This window comes from Leptonychotes weddellii, chromosome 4, assembly GCF_054177405.1.
Source record: "Leptonychotes weddellii isolate Sample4059 chromosome 4, ASM5417740v2, whole genome shotgun sequence".
NCBI classification, from domain to species: Eukaryota; Metazoa; Chordata; class Mammalia; order Carnivora; family Phocidae; genus Leptonychotes; species Leptonychotes weddellii.
In genome coordinates, this window is record NC_138372.1 from 44,382,273 (window position 1) to 44,402,319 (window position 20,047).

The 20,047-nt window shown below is 38.9% G+C and overlaps 1 protein-coding gene across 1 annotated transcript in view; it reads left to right on the plus strand.

Annotated features, from left to right (window-relative positions):
* Positions 1 to 7,963: 7,963 nt before the first annotated feature.
* Positions 7,964 to 20,047, plus strand: part of HOOK1 (hook microtubule tethering protein 1) — a 64,706-nt gene continuing 52,622 nt past the window's right edge. The window contains exons 1-2 of the mRNA XM_081818503.1: positions 7,964 to 8,189; positions 15,716 to 15,801. Coding sequence (XP_081674629.1) covers positions 8,127 to 8,189; positions 15,716 to 15,801 — 149 coding nt within the window. The 5' untranslated portion in view covers positions 7,964 to 8,126. The remainder of the gene's footprint in view (positions 8,190 to 15,715; positions 15,802 to 20,047) is intronic.

The following is a 20,047-nucleotide window of genomic DNA, read 5'->3' on the forward strand; positions in this document are numbered from 1 at the left end:
ACTATCAAAAATGTTGTTGTCATGAAATATCACAATACATACACACGTCCAGATAGGGAACTGACCTACATTAGAGGAGACAAAAGAGACATGGCCATAAACACAATGATTCTTGATTCCTTGATTTTGGATTCCAGAGGGAAAAAAAAAAGAGAAAAAAATTTGGGGACAATTAGGTAAATTTAAAGAAGTATTTCATATTAAATAATAATATTAAATTTAAATTTCCCAAGTGTGACAATTACATATGGTTATCTTAAGAGAGTGTCCTTATTCTTAGGAGATAGATGCTGAAGTATTTAAGGGCAAAGGATAATTATTTTTGTTACTCTTAAAATATATATATGGAAAAGAAAATGTGGTTGGTTAACTATAACCAAAAAAGAACTTTGTACAGAAAAAAATACACTGTAAAGAATAGGCCAGTTATTTAATCCAAATGGTCAGTTTAGTTATTCTTCAGAAAAATCATGTGAAGTTTATAAGGAGAATTATGTTTGAAGTAAAAGTTCAAGTTTACACTTGTGGTGAGCATAGCATAATGTAGAGAGTTGTCAAATCACGATTTTGTACACCTGAAAATAATGTAACATTTTGTGTAAACTGTACTTCAATTAAAAAAGTGTTAAAATCTCAAAATATGTTTAAATATTGGCCTTTATTTTTAAAATCTGCTTACATGGATTAGAAGGATTTTTTTTACATAAAAAATAGGGTCACCAATAGAATGATAAGCATGGATCATCTCTTTAACAGAGTGTAAAATGATGACATGTCTTGTGATTCACTTAAACTGAAATATAAAGTATAGGATTTATAGGTTTCAGTGATACTTTAGATTGGTAACACTATCAGTACATTTTACTAAATGTCTTTTTATTACCTATTTTTAAGTTTTTGAAAACAGAGTACATATATCTTTTTATTAATTTTTTTAATCATCTGAGTTACTTTAGGACAAGATGAAATAATTATGTCCAATTTTATTTCACTTAGGACTTTGGGATGAATTTAAATATGCCTAATAAATAAGATGGTTATATTAATTTTAACTCAATAAATGGCAAACTAAACATCCCTTTCCATCAGTTTTAATACAATTTCTAGGGGCGCCTGGGTGGCTCAGTCATTTAAACATCTGACCCATCATGATTTTGGCTCAGATCATAATCTCATGGGTTGTAGTATCCAGCCCCTCGTCAGGCTCTGCACTCAGTGGGGAGTCTGCTTGACATTGTCTCTCTCCCTCTGCCCCACCCCCTCTCTCAAATAAGCAAATAAATCTTTTTAAAAATTCAATTTATAATATTACCCTGTGCTGTGATTTATCTTTTTGTAATTTCTGTTTCCCAACTACTCTAAGGTGACATCTATTTAGTGATTTGACACCAAGTCCCTACATGAAATTATAGCTGTGACTACAATCCCCATTTTGGAGCTTTTTCAATATAAGAGACAATGCCAACATTCTTCCTCTGTGACCATTTTAACTTTGCAGTTATACTATTGCCACCGTTAGAGATACTTTTCCATTTCTGACACCATGCTTTACCATTCTGAATGATGGCATACCACCTCCACCCGGAAGATAATGTGATGTGATTCCCAGATCCCCAACATTTGGGAATGCTGTTGTGAATTGCCTTGGCTGGCACACCACCTTTTCAGGAGAGCTCACATCCAATGATTGATCAACATGGAGGCATAAAGACTAAGTCACTTTCATCCAAACTCAGACAACCTGGAAGGGCCACTCTAGCTTCAGAGCTCCCCAGAGGTTGGTTGAAACTTTCATTAGGTAACTGCACCACAGCCTGCTTTCTCCCTCTGTGCACTTCTGCTTCCCTTTCTTCTCCTCCACAGCCCTCAATTCCCAAGACCACTTCTTAATAAACCTCCTGCCTGCTAATTTCCATCTCAGAGTCTACTTCCTGCAATTTTTCTTATAGTGTAATTTTAAAATCCCTTGTACTATACAGATGTACATGCCCCAGTAACAGAGATGCCTTCACCCTTAACTTGAATTTCTCCAATCAAAATCTTAAAATAGTTTCTCTTTGGGCAGCCCACCAGGTTAGTGATAACATTGCTTGCAAGCACTGAACTGAAATGCATCAAAAGGCAGTTTCACTAAAGGATATAGAAGTCTCTTGAACTTAAGTCTATAAAAGCACCAAAAGCAAAATTCTTGGTGTCACCTACAGTCTCCATGTAGCTTTAGTTTCATAACAGGACTCAGTTCCTGGCCAGTGTGAGGAATAGATAAGTATTTCCCTTTTTTTTTTTTTTAAAGATTTTATTTATTTAATTGACAGAGAGAGAGAGAGAGAGAGACAGACGGTGTGAGAGGGAACACAAGCAGGGGGAGTGGGAGAGGGAGAAGCAGGCTTCTGGCTGAGCAGGGAGCCCGATGTGGGGCTCGATCCCAGGACCCTGGGATCATGACCTGAGCCGAAGGCAGTCGCTTAACCAACTGAGCCATCCAGGCGCCCCTAGATAAGTATTTCCTTTTATACAGTGAGAAGTAGTCCACATCCTTGATCCCCTTCCTCTAGTCTCTACCCAAATAGGTACCCCAGCTGGAAGTATCTGTGGAGATGAAGTCTCTCCCAACCCCATCACCTAGAAGTTCAGATCTACTGAGTATCCAAGTCAGTGCCGTCCAAGATTTTCTCTTTATTAGAAAGCCAAAGCTTACCCATGGTTAGTGCCTGGGATTGGCCTTGCTCCCTAAACCCAGTACAGTAGTTAGTAGATCTAGGCACTAATGCCCACTGGGATCACATGCCTAAGAAGTAGAAGTTTTAAAATGTCAATTTTTGTCACCATTTCTCTTCCCTAGAACTCTGACAAGGGCTTTTAAATCTTTCCCAGAGCCTAGACACCATCATTCCAAAGTATCTCTCAGATTCTGAAAATTATCAATCTAGAAGTATCTGCTGTTACATTTAACTGCCTGTGGACCTTGATGCTGATTGGACATAACCTGAGTCTGCTATAGTTCTTTGGATAGTGTGGACTGAAGACCAATCCTGGAGGTATCATATAGAAAACCAAGTTAACCCCTCTGGTAGATCTTACACCATTCTGGCTTCTTCTCTCTGTTGCTGAGATCTAGCCTATTTTGCATTTTTTTCCCTCCTACCCTCCCTTTCTTTATCCCTTTTCCCTTTCTGTCCTTAAAACATCTGTAGGATTTCTGGTTGAGGGACTATGCAAGGTACAGCTGCACCTAAACAATGCTGTAAGGATCTTGTATATGGGGCCCAATAGATTGCTTCAGAAATAAGTGCTTTGCTAATGAGGTCCACCTGGAAGGTTTGTAGCTGGTATGGTCACTCTGCTAGAATGGGTGCTGTGTCTGAACATCTAGATCAGTGCCTGTCCAGGCCAGAGTTTTCCTCTACCTGAGGTCTACTCTCAGCCATTCAGGGTATCTAGATATCAGCAGGGGAAACCTTTGACGTTTCTATCTCTTCTCACCATCACTTGTATGTGCAAGGTACAGATTTCCTCTTTACAAGTAGAGCCTACTACGGTTCTATTTGAGATACCTAATCAGAGATTCTCTTTTATCATTTCTCCTTCCACTTATAGCCCAATTCAGAGTCTAAAACCTCATCCTGATCCTATCTTTCTCTAAGAAAATACTTGTTTTTATTTTTTTTAATTTTAATTTAATTTTACTTATCTTTTGTTTTAATTAAAAAGGTGGTATTTGTTCACTTTGATGAAATTGGAAAATAAAAATTAATAATCACAACGAATAACCACTGCTAATATTCTAATATGTTTACTTTGTTTTAAAAAATGAGTGGAAACATAAGCATGCACACACACAGCCCAAGACATATACACAGTGTGTATAATAACGTGTACTGAGCAATGTTCTGTTAAGCATTTTATATTCATTTGATCTTCACAGGAACCATGTGAAATTATTATTTTTGTCTGCAGGCATCCATCTCCCCCACCCTCCATCAACCACCCCATAATTTCACCTTGGTACTAGTCCTGGTGGAACAGATAGTCTGGGGACATGCTCCGTTTATGGCAAAGGGCTGAACACATATCCTATACCAGGCCAATAGGATGCCCTCTCTGGAAATTGAATCTTGAATAGAATGACTCAGAAAAACTTAGCAGCCACTTGATCATATTCATCTAGGTGGTGTTCTCCTGAAAAACTTCCATAGATTGTTACCTACATCTTATGAGTGGCTTTGGGACCTGCTCTTGCCCATGCTAGCTTCTTCAAATACTCCTCTGAATCTGTAAGATTTCTCATATCCTTGCAACAACATTGTTATTTATAAAGTTACCCAGGTTTGACTTCTCCCACTTACCACCAAAAAATACATAACTAATATAGAAATACGTAGTAGTAATAATAATAATACAAGTATTATTCTATTTTGCAGAGACAAACTGAAGCTTACTGAAATGAAGTGACTTGCTCAAGATCACCCAGGCAATAAGAAATCATATCAGGTCTCCGTAACACTAAAGTTTGTGCTTAATTCTAACCAACTCTCTTTTCGATCTCCTTCTGTACAGACACAGAGGTGTGTGTATGTGTGTGTGTGTGTGTGTGTATTCTTATATGTATTCTTCCACATTAAGATCTGGCCATATTAAAAATTTTAATCATTTCCAGCCTTCAGTTTTTTTGTCTGATAATAAAATCGCTGAAGAAAAATTTTAAATTACTGTAAAGTACAAAGAAGGTAAAACTTACCCATTATTTCAATACCCTGATATCATCAAAATTACTATTAACATTTTGGTTTGTTTAGTCTCTCTTCTCGTTCTCTCTCTCTCTCAGTGGGTATATATATACACTCACATGCATACAAAATAGGGATCCATACATAAATTTCCATATATAGTATATATATATATATATATAAAACAGTGAGAGTGGGAGAGAGCCATACTGTATATACAGATTTGTATCATCAATTTTTCCTTTTGATATTATTCTTTAAGCCTTTTCCTGAGCAATTAAACTTCTTTCAAAATATTTTAATAGCTACAATATATTTCATTGTATGGATATACCATAATGTATTTAATCACTCTTCTTTCAGACATTTAATGGCTGTTTCTTTTTCTACTTTGATAACTAGCACTGCAATCAACAATTTTGTTGGCATCTGATTATTTTCTTAGAATAGATTCTGGAAGTGAAACTATTGGTTTAAAGGCTTTGAGCATTTTAAAGATTCTTGATATAGACTGTCAAAAATTTTTCAAAAGATTATTCCAATTTACAACCCCACAACTAGTGTTTAAAAATCAGTTTTATTCAGTGCTCCAAATATAGATGCCAACTTTTAGAAATGAATGTCAACAGTTGGAAAATGATAGACTATATTGTATTAGGCTTTTTTTCAATATATATATATTTCTAATTATAAAGTAATACAAACTAATTGCAGGTTAAAAAATATAGATTACAGAAAATAATCCCTTTATCCATAAATAAAAATGACAGTTTGATGAACATTCCTTTGTCTTCTTGCTGTGCACATATTAAATAAATATTTATAATGTTGAGATCATATGGCTCATACTTTTATATACGAATTTTTAATTTAATGTTATATATCATTATGAATTTATATTATTCTCCAAAGCATTGTTTTTATTAGTTGCCAAATAATCTATCTTGTAAACTGGCTATAATGTAGTTAACCTTTCTTGCTTATTGTATGTGGATTGATCAGCATAAATAGAATTGCAGTACATAACATTTTGCATAACCTGACTACATTTTTGATAATTTCAATAGAATTTATGACCAGAAGTGGAATTATAGAATCATGGGTTTAAATAGCATGGCTATTTTAAAGTTTCTTGACAAACATTGACAGAAAATTAGAAAAGGTGGCTCAGTCGTTAAGCGTCTGCCTTCGGCTCAGGTCATGATCCCAGGGTCCTGGGATCGAGCCCCGCATGGGGCTCCCTGCTCAGCGGGAAGCCTGCTTCTCCCTCTCCCACTCCTCCTGCTTGTGTTCCCTCTCTCGCTGTGTCTCTCTCTGTCAAATAAATAAATAAAATCTTTTAAAAAAAATAGAAAAATTATTCTAAAATGTTTGTTCCAGCTTTGTATGAAAGTGCACTTCACTCTTCTCAACATTATTTTTTTCATTGTTTTATTTCAATGATTTATGTTTTGCATTTTTCTAACCTTTTCATATTTCCTTGAATTATTTGTATTTCTTCTTTGAATTCACTGATCATGTCCTTCACATATTTTCCCATTAGACCTAGTATCATGAAGACAACAGAGCATCCTTCTCTGAGGATCTGTTCTCTGCTTCTACAGAGCTCAGAAGAATAACTCAGTTGCCCCCCAGTTACTTTTCTTAAATATTCCTGGTAATTCACCTGTGGCTCTTAGTGATAAGCATATATGATTGTAGTAACTCATATTTGTAAAGGACTATCCAATTCATAAAACTCTTCCACATCCATTATCGGTTTTGCCCCTGTGAACGAGACCGGGCAGGTTAGTGTCATATGCTAGCATCACTGTAGAAATGTGGACGTTGGATTCCACAGGAGAAAGCTGTTAACAGCCAGTGGGGAGTAAAGTCAAGACTCAGACCAGGTCTTCAATTCCTAGATCTTCTCCTCTTCATTAAGTCACTTTATTGATGTTGCTAGTGTCCAGAAATATAAAACGACTCCACATGGGGTAAGAAAGTTCTGGAATAATGTTAAGAAACTTGATAGCAAAGGCAAGGACTCTATTCTTAGAATGAGACTGATTTACATTTGAGAGCTTTTAATTGCAGTCATCTATCAGTTTTTAACTTTCAATGTCTAAATATAAAGACGCGGCAGTATAAACGAGCCAGCTGCATTTTTACACAGCGCATGAACTGATGAGTTTATGAATGAGTGAAGTGATGGAAATCAACAGCAAGAGTAAGAATATCCCAACCCAGTTCAACAGCCTAAGCCATACATCAGTACCTTGGAGAGCTTCCAACTTTAAGTCAGCCCCTCCCTCACATTCTCAAAAAAGACAGGTTTTCAACCTCCAAAGGAAAATCGGAAGCATTTTACACTGATATCTTCCATGTTTTTTGAAAACTTCAAGGTGATTTCATTTTCCATTTTCCTACCTGAAAATGGTCTTCCCTTTTGCCCCATTTCAAATAAAATTGCCCGTGGCTTGTGATCTTGTGAGAGCTTATTTAATTTAAGCAGCTTTATGGTATTTTTCCCCCCTTAGCAAACACATTTCGTTGCCATGCCTGCAAATTAAAATGTCCTTTGCCATTGAGCGCCCAGGAGAAAATCAGCTCTCCCTATCGCGAGAGTTTTTTATTCTTGGGTAGGATCTGTTTCTGAAGACATGATGGCAGCAGAGCGTGGGTCTCCACAGGTGTAGCCAGGAGCTGCCCTACCTCGAGAAAGAAGGCGCTAAGATGTCTGAGCCCGCCCTACTTACGCTCGGAGCCCCGCTGCCTCTTCTGCCCTTGGGGCTGCGCGAGCTTCAGCCTCTACAATGCCCCGCCGCGCACGCGCGCTCCCCGCCCCCGTCCTCACCGCACCTGCCAGGTCACAAACCCCTTCCCACCCTCTCGCGCTCCCTCCCGGAGGCTGTCTTGTCTCACATTGATTGGTCGGAGCCAAGAGGGTGCGTCCAATCAGCAATCCCTCCTGCGCAACCTATCCCCGCTCTTCCCGCCCCCTGCCGCCCCTGCCGCCCCTCTCGGGCACCTACTTTCTTTGTGACTGGTGCGCGCTCTGGTCACTCAGTGCGGCGGGGAGAGGTGTGCGGGAGTGGGCGGGAGGTGGGGGGAAGAGTGGGAGGGGCGGGAGGGGGCGGGGCGGGAGGGGGCGGGGCTCAGGTGCTGAGCCGCGCAGTCGGGCCAGACCGAGGAGGGGGCTAACTGCGGAGGGGGGCGGAGTAGGGCCGGGGGCGGGGGCGAGGAGGGGGTTACGCCGGCGACGTCGGCAGCGCGAGGCTTCGCGCGTGAGCCGCGCGGGCTGGGCCTGGCTACCGAGCTTTCCCCGCCGGCGAGTAGGTCGTCGACGCCGGCTCCTGGCGGAGCGCGGGGAGGAGGGAGGTGTCCCTGTCAGCGGCGTAGTCGACGGCGGCCCCGGCCATGGAAGAGACGCAGCCGCTTCCGCAGTCCGAGCTGCCGCTGTGCGACAGCCTTATCATCTGGGTGAGTACGAGAGGGCGAGGGGGGCCGAGGGGCGGAGGCGAGGTGCCCGGGGCCCCCAGTTCTCCGCAGGTGAGCCTGAGGAGTAAGCTGGGCCACCTGCGCCGCGGACCGGGCTCATTGCCCTCCGCGTCTCCTGTCGCCCTTGACCGCGGGAGTGCCACCTGCGGGTCGCGAGGCAGGCGTGTGTGTGTTTGAGTGTGTGTATGTTTGTGTCTGGAGACGAGGGAAGGGTAAAGGGAGCTCTGGAGGTAGGGACGGAGGAGGTTCCTCTTACTCCCCCCTGATCATGCTTCTGACAGCTGTGGCTGGAGCCAAGTGTCCATCCCCTTTACTCCTTGCTGCCCTATTTTCTCCCTCTGGGCCACCGACTCTCTCGCCTTCTGTCTGCTGAACAGCCTTCTTATACGGATCTTTGTGCCACTTGGGAGCGAAGGCCCCCTCCGAAACTCCTCTCCCACCCAAACCACTTTGCTCTGCTTGGACACAGGTGACCAAGAGGTGGTTTTGGTTCCTGGATCATGAGAGCTTCTCCAGGATCTCAGGACATCCGATTTTGTAGAAGTCATTTAGAAGGGATATTTCCACGTATTTCCTGTGTGCAGAAGAAGACATGTTGGGGGGTGGGGGGCTTGTATTCCCCTTTTCTTGCGGGCCCCCCCTTCGCCCTCCAGTGGACAGCATATTCTTTAAAGAAAAAACCTAAACACGCACAAAGTGCAAACGAAATGCCAAGTGGCATTTCGTTTGCACTTTGTGCGTGTTTAGGTTTTGGTTTTTGTTTTTAAAGTAGGCTCTGCGCCCAGCAGGGCCTGAACTCAGGAACCTGAGATGAAGACCCTGACGCTTAACCCACTGAGCCACCCAGGTGCCCCTGTGCATGTTTAGTATTTCTTTTTTTTTTTTTTTTAAGGATTTTATTTATTTATTTGAGAGAGAGAGACTGAGAGAGAGAGAGCACATGAGAGGGGAGAGGGTCAGAGGGAGAAGCAGACGCCCTGCTGAGCAGGGAGCCCGATGCGGGACTCGATCCCGGGACTCCAGGATCATGACCTGAGCCGAAGGCAGTTGCTTAACCAACTGAGCCACCCAGGCGCCCCGCATGTTTAGTATTTCTAATTAATTTGTGTTAGGTTTGGACAGGCAGAATCTGTCCCCAGTATTCCCCTCAGTAAAATGACGTCTCACCTTTTGGAGATGCTCAGCCATCAGAGAGCTGGCATTCAGGTGTAGTTTCTAATCCTTATTGGGCAAGTTTGATGCTTAATGGTCTGTCCACAAGGTGCTGTTGATGGTGCCCATCCCCAAGCTAGTTGTTTAGTTGTGTGTAGAGGGGTGTGTGCATAATGGAATGTATACAGACTGGATCAGGAGGTGATAATTGGTTGGTGAGATTCCCTAGCAATCTCCTAATTTGAGTAGTTCAAAAAAATGAGAGAAATCAGAGAAGGTTTCTGGCCACCTATGAAGTCTACTGGAAATAACCATAATTTAAAGCAGCATTTACAGTGTAGAGGTAAATAGCTTTTGTTGTAAGTGGAATGCAAGTATATAGGGTTTCTGAGTTAAAAGCAATTAGCTAACTGTTCATCTGTATTTTCATTTAAAATAAGTATTGGGGGCGCCTGGGTGGCTCAGTCGTTAAGTGTCTGCCTTCGGCTCGGGTCATGATCCCATGGTCCTGGGATCGAGCCCGGCATCGGGCTCCCTGCTCCTCGGAAAGCCTGCTTCTCTCTCTCTCCCACTCCCCCTGCTTGTGTTCCCTCTCTCGCTGTGTCTCTCTCTCTGTCAAATAAATAAATAAAATCTTTAAAAAAAATAAATAAAATAAAATAAGGATTGGGATTTAGATGCTGTATTTTAAGACTGTCATGAAATAAGGCAACATTACTTTTAATGATGTGTTTTGTTAAAACAAGTGGCTAATTAAAGGGTGTATCCTAATCTGTTACTTTATTGCTCCAAACATCTGACTTAAGTAGTAAACTTAGTCTTTATGATGTCATTGACTTTATATGAGGTAGTGGTGAAGTATAGGATTTTCTTGAACTGTATTGCAGTATTTTAAAATGTTATGTGACTATATCCATTCTTTGAACCAGTCTTTATTGAGTTCCTACTTTGTTCAAGGCACTGAGAAAGACAGATATTGAGAATAATCAAAGAACTTTCCATTTTTTTGCTGGAGTGGTAGACAGAGCTGTGCATTTTTACAATGCGAGGCAATATTCCTTAAAAACTGCAAAAATGGTATAGATGACAGAAAGTAATAGGTTATTTGCGTCTCCAGTCCTAAGGCTGCTGAAACACTACAGAGATAGTGGAATTATTGTGCAGATTGTTGCCTCTACAAATGCTGCTACAGCCAAGTCTACCTGTTCCCATAACAATGCCCAGCCATATAAAGACTAAGAACAACCACACAGTTCCCCTCATGTTTCTCTCTGCAAACTTTTATCAGTCCCTGTTTGAGCCCCTAGCTTTTCTCCCCTCAGGAGAATGACCTCCTTATCTTTGACTCTAGTTCTAGATCCCATCCGTTCTACCTCGTCTAAAACTTTGCTCTATCATTTGTCCTCTTTCTGTATTTACAACTTCTTCCTCTCCTTTGGCTCCTTCCTCTCAACATATTATTCAAAACTTATTCAAATCTTCCCTATCTTAAAGAGAAAGAACGAAGAGCCATCACTCTCTATTAGAACCACACGGTATTTCCCCTTCCCTATGCAGTCAAATTATTTGAGTTTTTTAATACTCATCCTTTATATTTCTTGAACTTTCATTCCCTCTTCAACCCACTGCACTTGAGTTTCTTTTCTCTAAGGCCTTCACCTCCTGGATTTGGCAAACTATTATATATTATCCTTATCTTACTTGATGTTTCCTTTGTGAAATGATTTTCTGCCTTGGTTTCTAGGGTGCCTATCTGTTGGCCTCTCTTTACCTCTCCAGATGATTCCCAGTGAACGTTGGTATCTTATTTTGCCTTTGCCAGCCACTGCATTGTTGATGTCACTACACTTCCCCAAGTTTCCCCAAACTCTCCTGATGCCACACTCCCCATGCCTACTGTGCTGCACTAACTTTCTATTTCTTGAGGAAGTTAAGCTGTTTTTAATACATCAGGTCTTTCTTAACTTTTCTGTCCTCTGCCTAGAATAGTCTCTTTCTAGTTCTTCTAGTGGCTGGCTTCTTTTCACCATTCAGTTCTTCAGATCTGTTGTCATCTTTCAGAATCAGTAACAGTGAATGACCTACCTGCCCCCTGCCCCCCCACTCCTATCCTTTGTAACCTGTTACCCACTTCCTTTGTGTCTATAACATGTAACACTTTCTGAAGTCATCCTGTTTGCTCCTTGGGGTCAGAGCCCTTGTATGACCAGTTTTCTGCTCTGTCCCCAGGAACAAGAAACTGACTGGAATCTCCAGTACAACATTGAATCAAAGTGGTGATAGTCAATATCCTTGTCTTAGTCCTGACCTCAGAGACCAGTATTTCACCATTAAGTAGGTTCTTGTAGATACCAGGGATGAACTTCTAACTATTATAGAGGATTGATGGATTTCAACAAGTAGAAATCAGGGGAAATGAATTTCTAAACACAGGGAAGAACCCCTGGCGGTAATGTAAATGGTCTCCTTTGGCAGTAGATCAAAAAGAGGTAGTGGAATACACATCTTGTCATGATATCTCTCATCTCTTAATGTGCTTCCTGCCATATTGAGTAATGTTACATGTTGAGGGGAAGTAGTAGGAGATATAAGATTAAAAAGTTATGATGGGGTTAAATCATGGAGGTGAGAAGACGGTAGTAGACTGTGTTCTTTCAGCATGAGACAGTGTTCTGGGACAGTAGAAGCAACACTAACAGAATTTGAGAAGTCATAAAGAAAAGCTGGCTAGTAAAGAGATGCCTTTTTTGGCAGTTATTAAGTTATATTTTATAATATGGAACTTATCTTAAAATAATTCTTAGAAATGTTATACTGCTACTTAGCAAAAAAACTCAGGGCTGGAGGATAAATTTGGGTACCATTTACAAGGTAGAGGGAGTATTTAAGAGTTTTAAGTATTCATATGAAGATAAATTTAATTCTGCCTCTTAGTTCTGTGACATTTGGAAATTTAAAATTTTTGGACTTCGATTTCACCAATAAAATGAGAGTTGAACCATATTTGTTTTAATGGCTTTCTTAGTTCTTGTGTTTTTTGACTTTGACAGGCAGGTGAAGGAAAAACTCATGCCAAATATATGCCCAAATTAACAAAAAATATTAAAGGCTGAATCATTTTTATGAAAACCATGAAACTCAAAACAATAATCTTCTTTCTGAAATGAGCATTTGGAGGAGGAGAATATGAGAATAGAGCTGACCCAAAGTTGAGTTTTCATTGGCTGTTAGTTATGAAAATCCTTGTTTTTTTCTTGATTTTGGTGACATTTACATTGAAGCAATTCAGGAACAACATTTCCACAGTTCTGATTATTTGCTTTGTTTAAAGATAAAGAAGAAACTAAGATGGTTATTTGCCAGAACACTGTGGTTACTGATAGAAGCCCTGTCTGTCCCTTTTGGGCCACTCACTAAAAGACTTTAGCTTTTCTTCACCTCTCTGAAGAATACTACGAGAGGAGACATTTTTCCTTCATCCCTCTGTTTTGGCCTCCCTACCCATACTGAGCTTTTTTAATTTATTCACTCTTCTTGGTTATAAAGCCTTTCTATTTGGCCAAATGAATTTATATTCTATGTTATCTAATTTGTTTTGCAACTAGTTAAAGAACTTTCAGGAGACTCCGATTTCCATGTCTTAGGAAGGAAAAATTGATCTTAATCTAGACATGGTGGGCAACAAGGCAACTACTACTACTTTTACGTATTTCTTTACTATTTTGCTTGGTATTCTGTGCTTCCGAAATCATCCTTTTTAGATAACTAATCATATCCATTTTGTAAAAAGTTAATGAAGCAAAGTGTCAGTAGGAAGGGTTGAAAAGTGGGAGCCACATTTTACCTGAAAGTATATGATTGTCTTCTTTTTAAAGATGCCCTGGGGTTTTTCTTCCCTGTACATCCACTTAATTGCAAAATCCTTATTATTTTATATTTTAAATTCCATCAATTCATTCTGTCTTCTTAGTTAGCATTACCTTAATTACCTCTAAGCCATCCATTTTATCAACAAAACCATTGCAGGAACCTTCTAACCGACTCAGGTGTAAAATACTCTCTTCCTTTCTCTGTCACTATTGCTGCTATTCAAAATATGCTAAAGGTGTCACTCTCTTCCTTACTACTCTTCAGGGATTCATCATCACCCAGAGCGATGGTTCTAAAAAACTGATGTGCATAACAATCTCTTAGGGATTTTCTGGTTTAATATGTCTAGAGATTCTGATACTTATTGTTCTTCGACCCCAAACTTTGAGAAACCCTGAATCACAGTTAATTGCTAACAGCTGTTGAGCTTGTACCATGTGCCAGGTGCTGATCTAAATTTGCTATGTTTGCTGATTCATTTAATTCTCACAACCATCTTTTGAGGTAGAAACTATTCTACTGTTTCCTATTATAAGGATGATACCATCAAGGGTAAGTCCAGGCTTGTCATGGCCCTCCAGAGTCCTGACCCATGTCTGTTTTCTTACCCCCAACCCCCTTGGTTGTCACCACTTCTCTTTCCTCTTTGCACTGGAAATCCAGTAATACTGAACTGTATGCTGCGTAAAAATACCATTTCTTTTCATGTATTTTTGCTCTTATAATGTTTCTATTTCCTGAAGCTTCCTTGTCTTGGCCCTTTCTTTACTCAAGACCTTCTGTTCAGGAATCATCTCTAAGAATTCTTTCCTAAGTACAAGCCCTAATTAAATTAGTTAACTCCCATCTATTTCAGAATAATTTGTGCATAATGTAGTCATGAGACTGGGAATGGCATTTTCTAGAAATAATTTATGTCTTTTTCTACTCTCCTTAACTCTTGACTGAAACTGCTTGAGGGTAGAAAACTGGTGATTTTCCTTTGTAACCCCATCATATATTCCAGTGCCCACATAGAGTAAGGAGCTCAGTAAAGTATCTTTGTATGTATACTTTGAAAGTAACTATGTCTAGATTTATTTGTCTGTGTCATCCTTCTATGTTGTATTAGGATAATGGAGATAGATTTGTAGAATCTCAAAATGAACAATCACTAAAAGTGAATCATGGGGAGAGAATTGTATCAGATTACAATACTTAAGTGGTAAACTAAGGAATAATAATTGAATAGTAAAGGAGATGGATATGTATAGGAAAAGAGAATCATAGTGTATTTAATTTAAGATCATTATGGGTTCAGATGAGATTTCTAGGAAGTATATGAACCATTGTAGCTCTGTTGTAATTTGCTTTTCAAAAATTCTTCTGTCTTGTATTTGCTTATTAGAAAAAGATGCCACAGTTCCACTTCTCTCTCTCTCTTTTATTTATTTGTGGGGGAGGGGCAGAAGGCGAGGGAGAGAGAGTTAAGCAGATGCTGCGCTGAGCGTGGAGCCCGATACAGGGCTTGATCTCACAGCCCAGAGTTCACGACCTGAACCAAAACAAGAGTCACACACCTAACCGACTGTGCCACCTAGGCACCCCCACTTCTCTTTTTAATAGGTACATGAATGTTTAACAAATAGAGATTTGAAAAGAGTAATATCTAAAGCCGAAGTAGATAAAAACAACTTGATGTGATGGGTGGGCGCTGGACCGTTCATGCCCTGAGACTAATTGTTGGATGGCAGGCTAAGACCCTGCCTTATTTCAGAGCTCACTGGTCAATTAAGTAGTTTTATTTTTTTATTTTTATTTTTTTTTAAAGATTTTATTTATTTATTTGACAGAGAGAGAGAGACAGTGAGAGAGGGAACACAGCAGTGGGAGTGGGAGAGGGAGAAGCAGGCTTCCCGTGAAGCAGGGAGCCTGATGCAGGGCTGGATCCCAGGATCCTGGGATCACAACCTGAGCCAAAGGCAGACACTTAGCGACTGAGCCACCCAGGCGCCCCAATTAAGTAGTTTTAGACTTGACATTTCTAGCCTTTGTTGTCCTACCACATGATATGAATGAAGTTTTAATTTGAAATAATAGGTTTTCCTAAAGCTTTTTCTGATGTTATTCTAAAAATGAACACAATGCTGTCTATCTTAAGAGCATTATATGCGGCTTTCAGAAATTCTGAAGTACTTCATACATTACATCAGTGTATTTAACTATTTTAGGTATGATTATTCATGATTTTATGAATTGTTAAGTGTTTACTTTTATAAAAATATTACATAGCCGTAGAAACTTATTAATATAGTTTCATTGGTTTGGCACAGTCTGAATTTAAACAAAACAGGACAATTTTTAGCTTGATGATGTTCATTCATATATATATGTGTGTGTGTGTGTGTGTGTGTGTATGTATATATGTATGTATGTTTGGGAGGGTTGGTAACACTACCCTGTAAGTATAAAGAGGCAGCAAAGTCATCTGCTCTATGTCATTTTAGCTGCAGACATTCAATACTGATGCACCTTGTCAGGATGTCACACAGCTGACTAATGGAGTTGCCATGGCACAAGTTCTTCATCAAATGTAAGTAGTGGTCTAGACTGATTTTGAAAGAATTGTAAACCCAGTACCAAGGAAGAAAGCTTAGACTCATATTCTAAAAGTCACTGAAACTGTATCCTATGAAGTCCTGACAGCCATATGGTACCAAGGCACTATTGCATCTGGGGAACAAAAAAGTTTACCACTTGATTATTCCTTGCTTATTCACAGAGATAGATCTTAACTAAATGAGCAAACAGGATTCTTATCTATTTAAGAGATTTTAATTTTAAGCTTGTTCTGGTCACATTCACAAGTTAGAGTAACTGGAAAAGAAACAGTTTAAATGACTGGTATAATTGTTTATAATGTTTTTTCCCCCCAGTTATATTACTGTCATTGGAAGGTATCAATGCATGAAGATTATTACTTTAGAGATAACTGAAATATAAATACCAGATTTGGAAAAATAATAAATTTTAAAATCTATATTTGAATTATAAGTAGAACTTCTATAACTCCACTAATAATGAAATGAGGTATAAAACAAATTTGAAGTCACAAATACTGGGGAATCTTAACTAATAATTCTGTTTGGGTTAGACCCATTAGGTATAATTATAGAGTAGCAGAAGCTCCTAAATCCATTATTTCCCAATTTTTGCCAAACATTGTGCAAGGATTATGATTATAACATCTACAATATGAGCTCTACCCTTAGTAGGAACAAATGGAGCCAATTTATTAATTGATAGTCATATTGATTTTGTATTTGCTTACTTTTATGATAATTCTTCAATGAGACCAGAATCCTACCTCTACCACTTGTTTTATAGCCAGAAATTGTTTATTTAATTATTGCCATCATTTTGTCAAGGTTTGTTGTGATTGACATTGAAAACCCCGTAGATGGATTTGCCAAAATTCCTTCTCACCCTCAGAAAGACAACTTAAAATGTCAAAATTCTAGTTACTTGGCATCTTCGACATGATGTAATTTGAATAGATAGATTTTATGGTTAACTCAAGATTAACATGTTAAGAGACAAACTTAACATGTTAACATTTTTTTTGGTAGTCTTCTAAAATATGCCTTCCCTCCCCTGTTTTCTTAAAAATGGTTCTTAAACGTTTTTTTATTTATACCCTGTATAGTTTCAAAGTGATTTCATTGGTCAGAAGCAAGCATTCTTGATATTGATTTGGGAAAAGTCCTCATTGTTTTTTGTCGTTAGAATGTATGCCTTGCCTTTGCTTATTGCCATATGTTGTGGGTATTGGTGTAGATGCAGCTACATTGTGGTTGGTGTGGATTGTAAGGCTGCTATGCGTTCATTAACTTCAACAGTGCCATCCAGAGCTCTTATTTATATGTGTTGTGGTGATTCTGGTAGCTTTTATGCTATAATACAATGGATGAGACCTGTTTTTACCGTGATGTGATACAATGGCTCTTTGACTCCCTATACTTTAACACTGTACCTGATGTTTAGAGTAGGGCCAATTCAAATTTAGCTCAACTCTACCCTTTATCACCAACTCATTTTCCATAATCTGTTGGATTCTGCTGTCACTGCTGATCCTCTGTCTCTCTGATTTTCCTCTTCTTTTTTGTTTTCTTTTTTGTCTCTTACTGTCTTCTAATACTTTTCTGCAAGAATAATATAATAGCCCACCGATCAGAAAGCTCTCTTTCTTCATAAAACATAAGACTGACCTAAAATTGGATCGAAACCTCTTTTTTGCTTTGCCTGTTTTTGCATGTACTTAGCTATCTAAGCCTCCTTATCATCTAAGGATTATTTAAAATTTATTTTTCTTTTTGAATCCCTTTCTTGTTTGGTAGCTTTCCAGAGGTCTGGATTTGTTAGTGAAACTTAGAAGCATACATTTTTTCCTAGTTGGATCAGTATATCATATTCCTGCTAAAAGAGCACATTTTACCATATTTCTTTGAACACTTCAAAGCACTTTGTATATGTTACAGTCTATTATGTACTGCATTGATTGCAATTGTGACTCATATCAAATCACATCAAAGTTGTTACTGAAGATGAAAAGGGAAATTTTGCTTTCTAAGGAAGTAGTAACATTAAATGAATAATTCTTTTATTATTTACCTGAGGCAAGTATGCTGAAGAATAAGATCATAAAAATCAATGCCCGGGGCACCTGGGTGGTGCAGTTGGTTAAGTGTCTGACTCTTGGTTTCAGCTCAGGTCCTGATCTCAGGGTTGTGAGATCCAGCTCCACATTAGGCTCTGCACTCAGCATGGAATCTGTTTAAGATTCTCTCTCCCTCTCTTTCTGCCCCTACTCCCCCCCTCACTGCCCTGTGCTTACTTACTCTCTCTAAAAAAAAAAAAATAAATCTTTAAAAAATGAAAATCAATGCCCAAACCATATAAGTTAGACATGGGGAGTCACAGACTTACTGTTAGGGTTCTACAAGTTCCTAATTATTATCTCTGGTCTGAATACGTAATGTATATATGTATTTTTAAAATATATGTAGATATTTAAAAAACACATGGGGAAAAATTATAACTAACTGCATTGGTTTCCTAGGGTTTCCATAACAAAGTACCACAGAGTGGATGGCTTAAAACAACAAAAATTTGTTCTCATAATTCTGGAGGCTAGAAATCCTAAATCAAGTTAGAAAGTATTTCTCAGGATATTATAGACTGAATGTTTGTATCCATTCCAAATGTATATGTTGAAGCCCTAACCCCCGTGTAGCTATATTGGAGATGGGGCCTCTGAAAAATAATTAAGGTTAAATAAGGTCATAAGAGTGGGGCCCTGATCTGATAGGATTATGATCCTTAGAGACATTAGAGAGTTCACTCGAGCGTACCAAGAAGAGGTCATGTGATCACACAGCGAGATGGCAGCCACCTACAAGCTTAGAGAAGAGACCTGAGAGTGAAACCTATTTTGCCAGCATCTTGATCTTGAACTTCCAGCTTCCAGAACTGTGGGATATAAATTACGGTTGTGTAAGCCACCCAGTTTGTGGTCTTTTGTTATGGAAGTTTGAGCAGACTGAGACACAGGGCTGGAGTTGATTTGGAGTAGAAAGAAAGACAAGGAGGAACACAAGATAAAAGGAGGAAAGCTAGAAGAGGTTATGTTGAGATCCATTTTCTAGAGGTAATTAAAGAATCCTATATCAAGATATCTTTAGGGTCAGTTAGAAGACTGGTTTAGTAGTCAGTGTTCTCCAGAGGAATAGAATCAATAAGACGTGGGCATATACTATTGTATATGTGTACACATACACGGTGGGGAGAGAGGTTTGTTTTTAGGAATTGGCTCACGTGATTGTGGAGGCTGGCAAGTTCAGAATTCACAGGTCAGGCCTGCGGGCCAGAGATTTAGAGAAGAGCTGATGTTGTAACTAGAGTCCATAGACGATCTGTTGGCAGAGTTCACTCTTTCTTGAGGGAGGTTATTCTTTTTCTTCAGCTGATTGGATGAAGTCCACCCATATTATGGAGGGTAATGTGTTTTACTTAAAGTCCACTGATTTGAATGATAATATTATCTAAAAAATACTTCCATAGCCACATCCAAGCATGTTTGAGCAAAAAATGACCTAGCCAAGGTGATACATAAAAGTAACCATCACAACTGGTTTACCTATTTCACTTAATCTGATGTCAAAAGAAAGTGAATTTGCTTTGATACAGTTTGACTCATTTATGGATCAGACTTTTTAGGTAAATACTTGGTTAGAAATATACCATTTATACATCTAGCCAAATTATTTTGGTAATTGTAGCCTTAGCATCTGGGAAAGGTTGAATAAAATTAATGTTAATTTGCTCAGAAGAAAATGGCTACAGATTCCACATAGATGAATTAGAAATGGCTAAGTCTTATTGTAATTTTTTTTAAGAAATTCAAGGTCATTATCATTGTATTGTACAAATAAGCACTTTGATTAACACAGCTATATAGTTTTTTTAATTTTTAAAAAAACCTGTGGAGACAGTGATCTTGTCTTTAAAATACGATAGTCCTTTCAGTATAATGTCTTAGATTAAAGACATTGCCTTTAATATCTGTTGGGAAGGAAATGTCCAGACTTTTCAAATCTTTTATTATATGTTTCCTTTTTTTGTTTACATAGGGAACGATGTTTATAGTTGTGTGTACAGTGGGGGCCTACAACAAGAAGTGTATATTTTCAAACAATTTTTTAATGATTTAACAATTTTTGTAAATCATTTTCAGGCTTCTGCAGCTGTAGATTCTCACTGTGAATCCCTTGCTTGCTCAT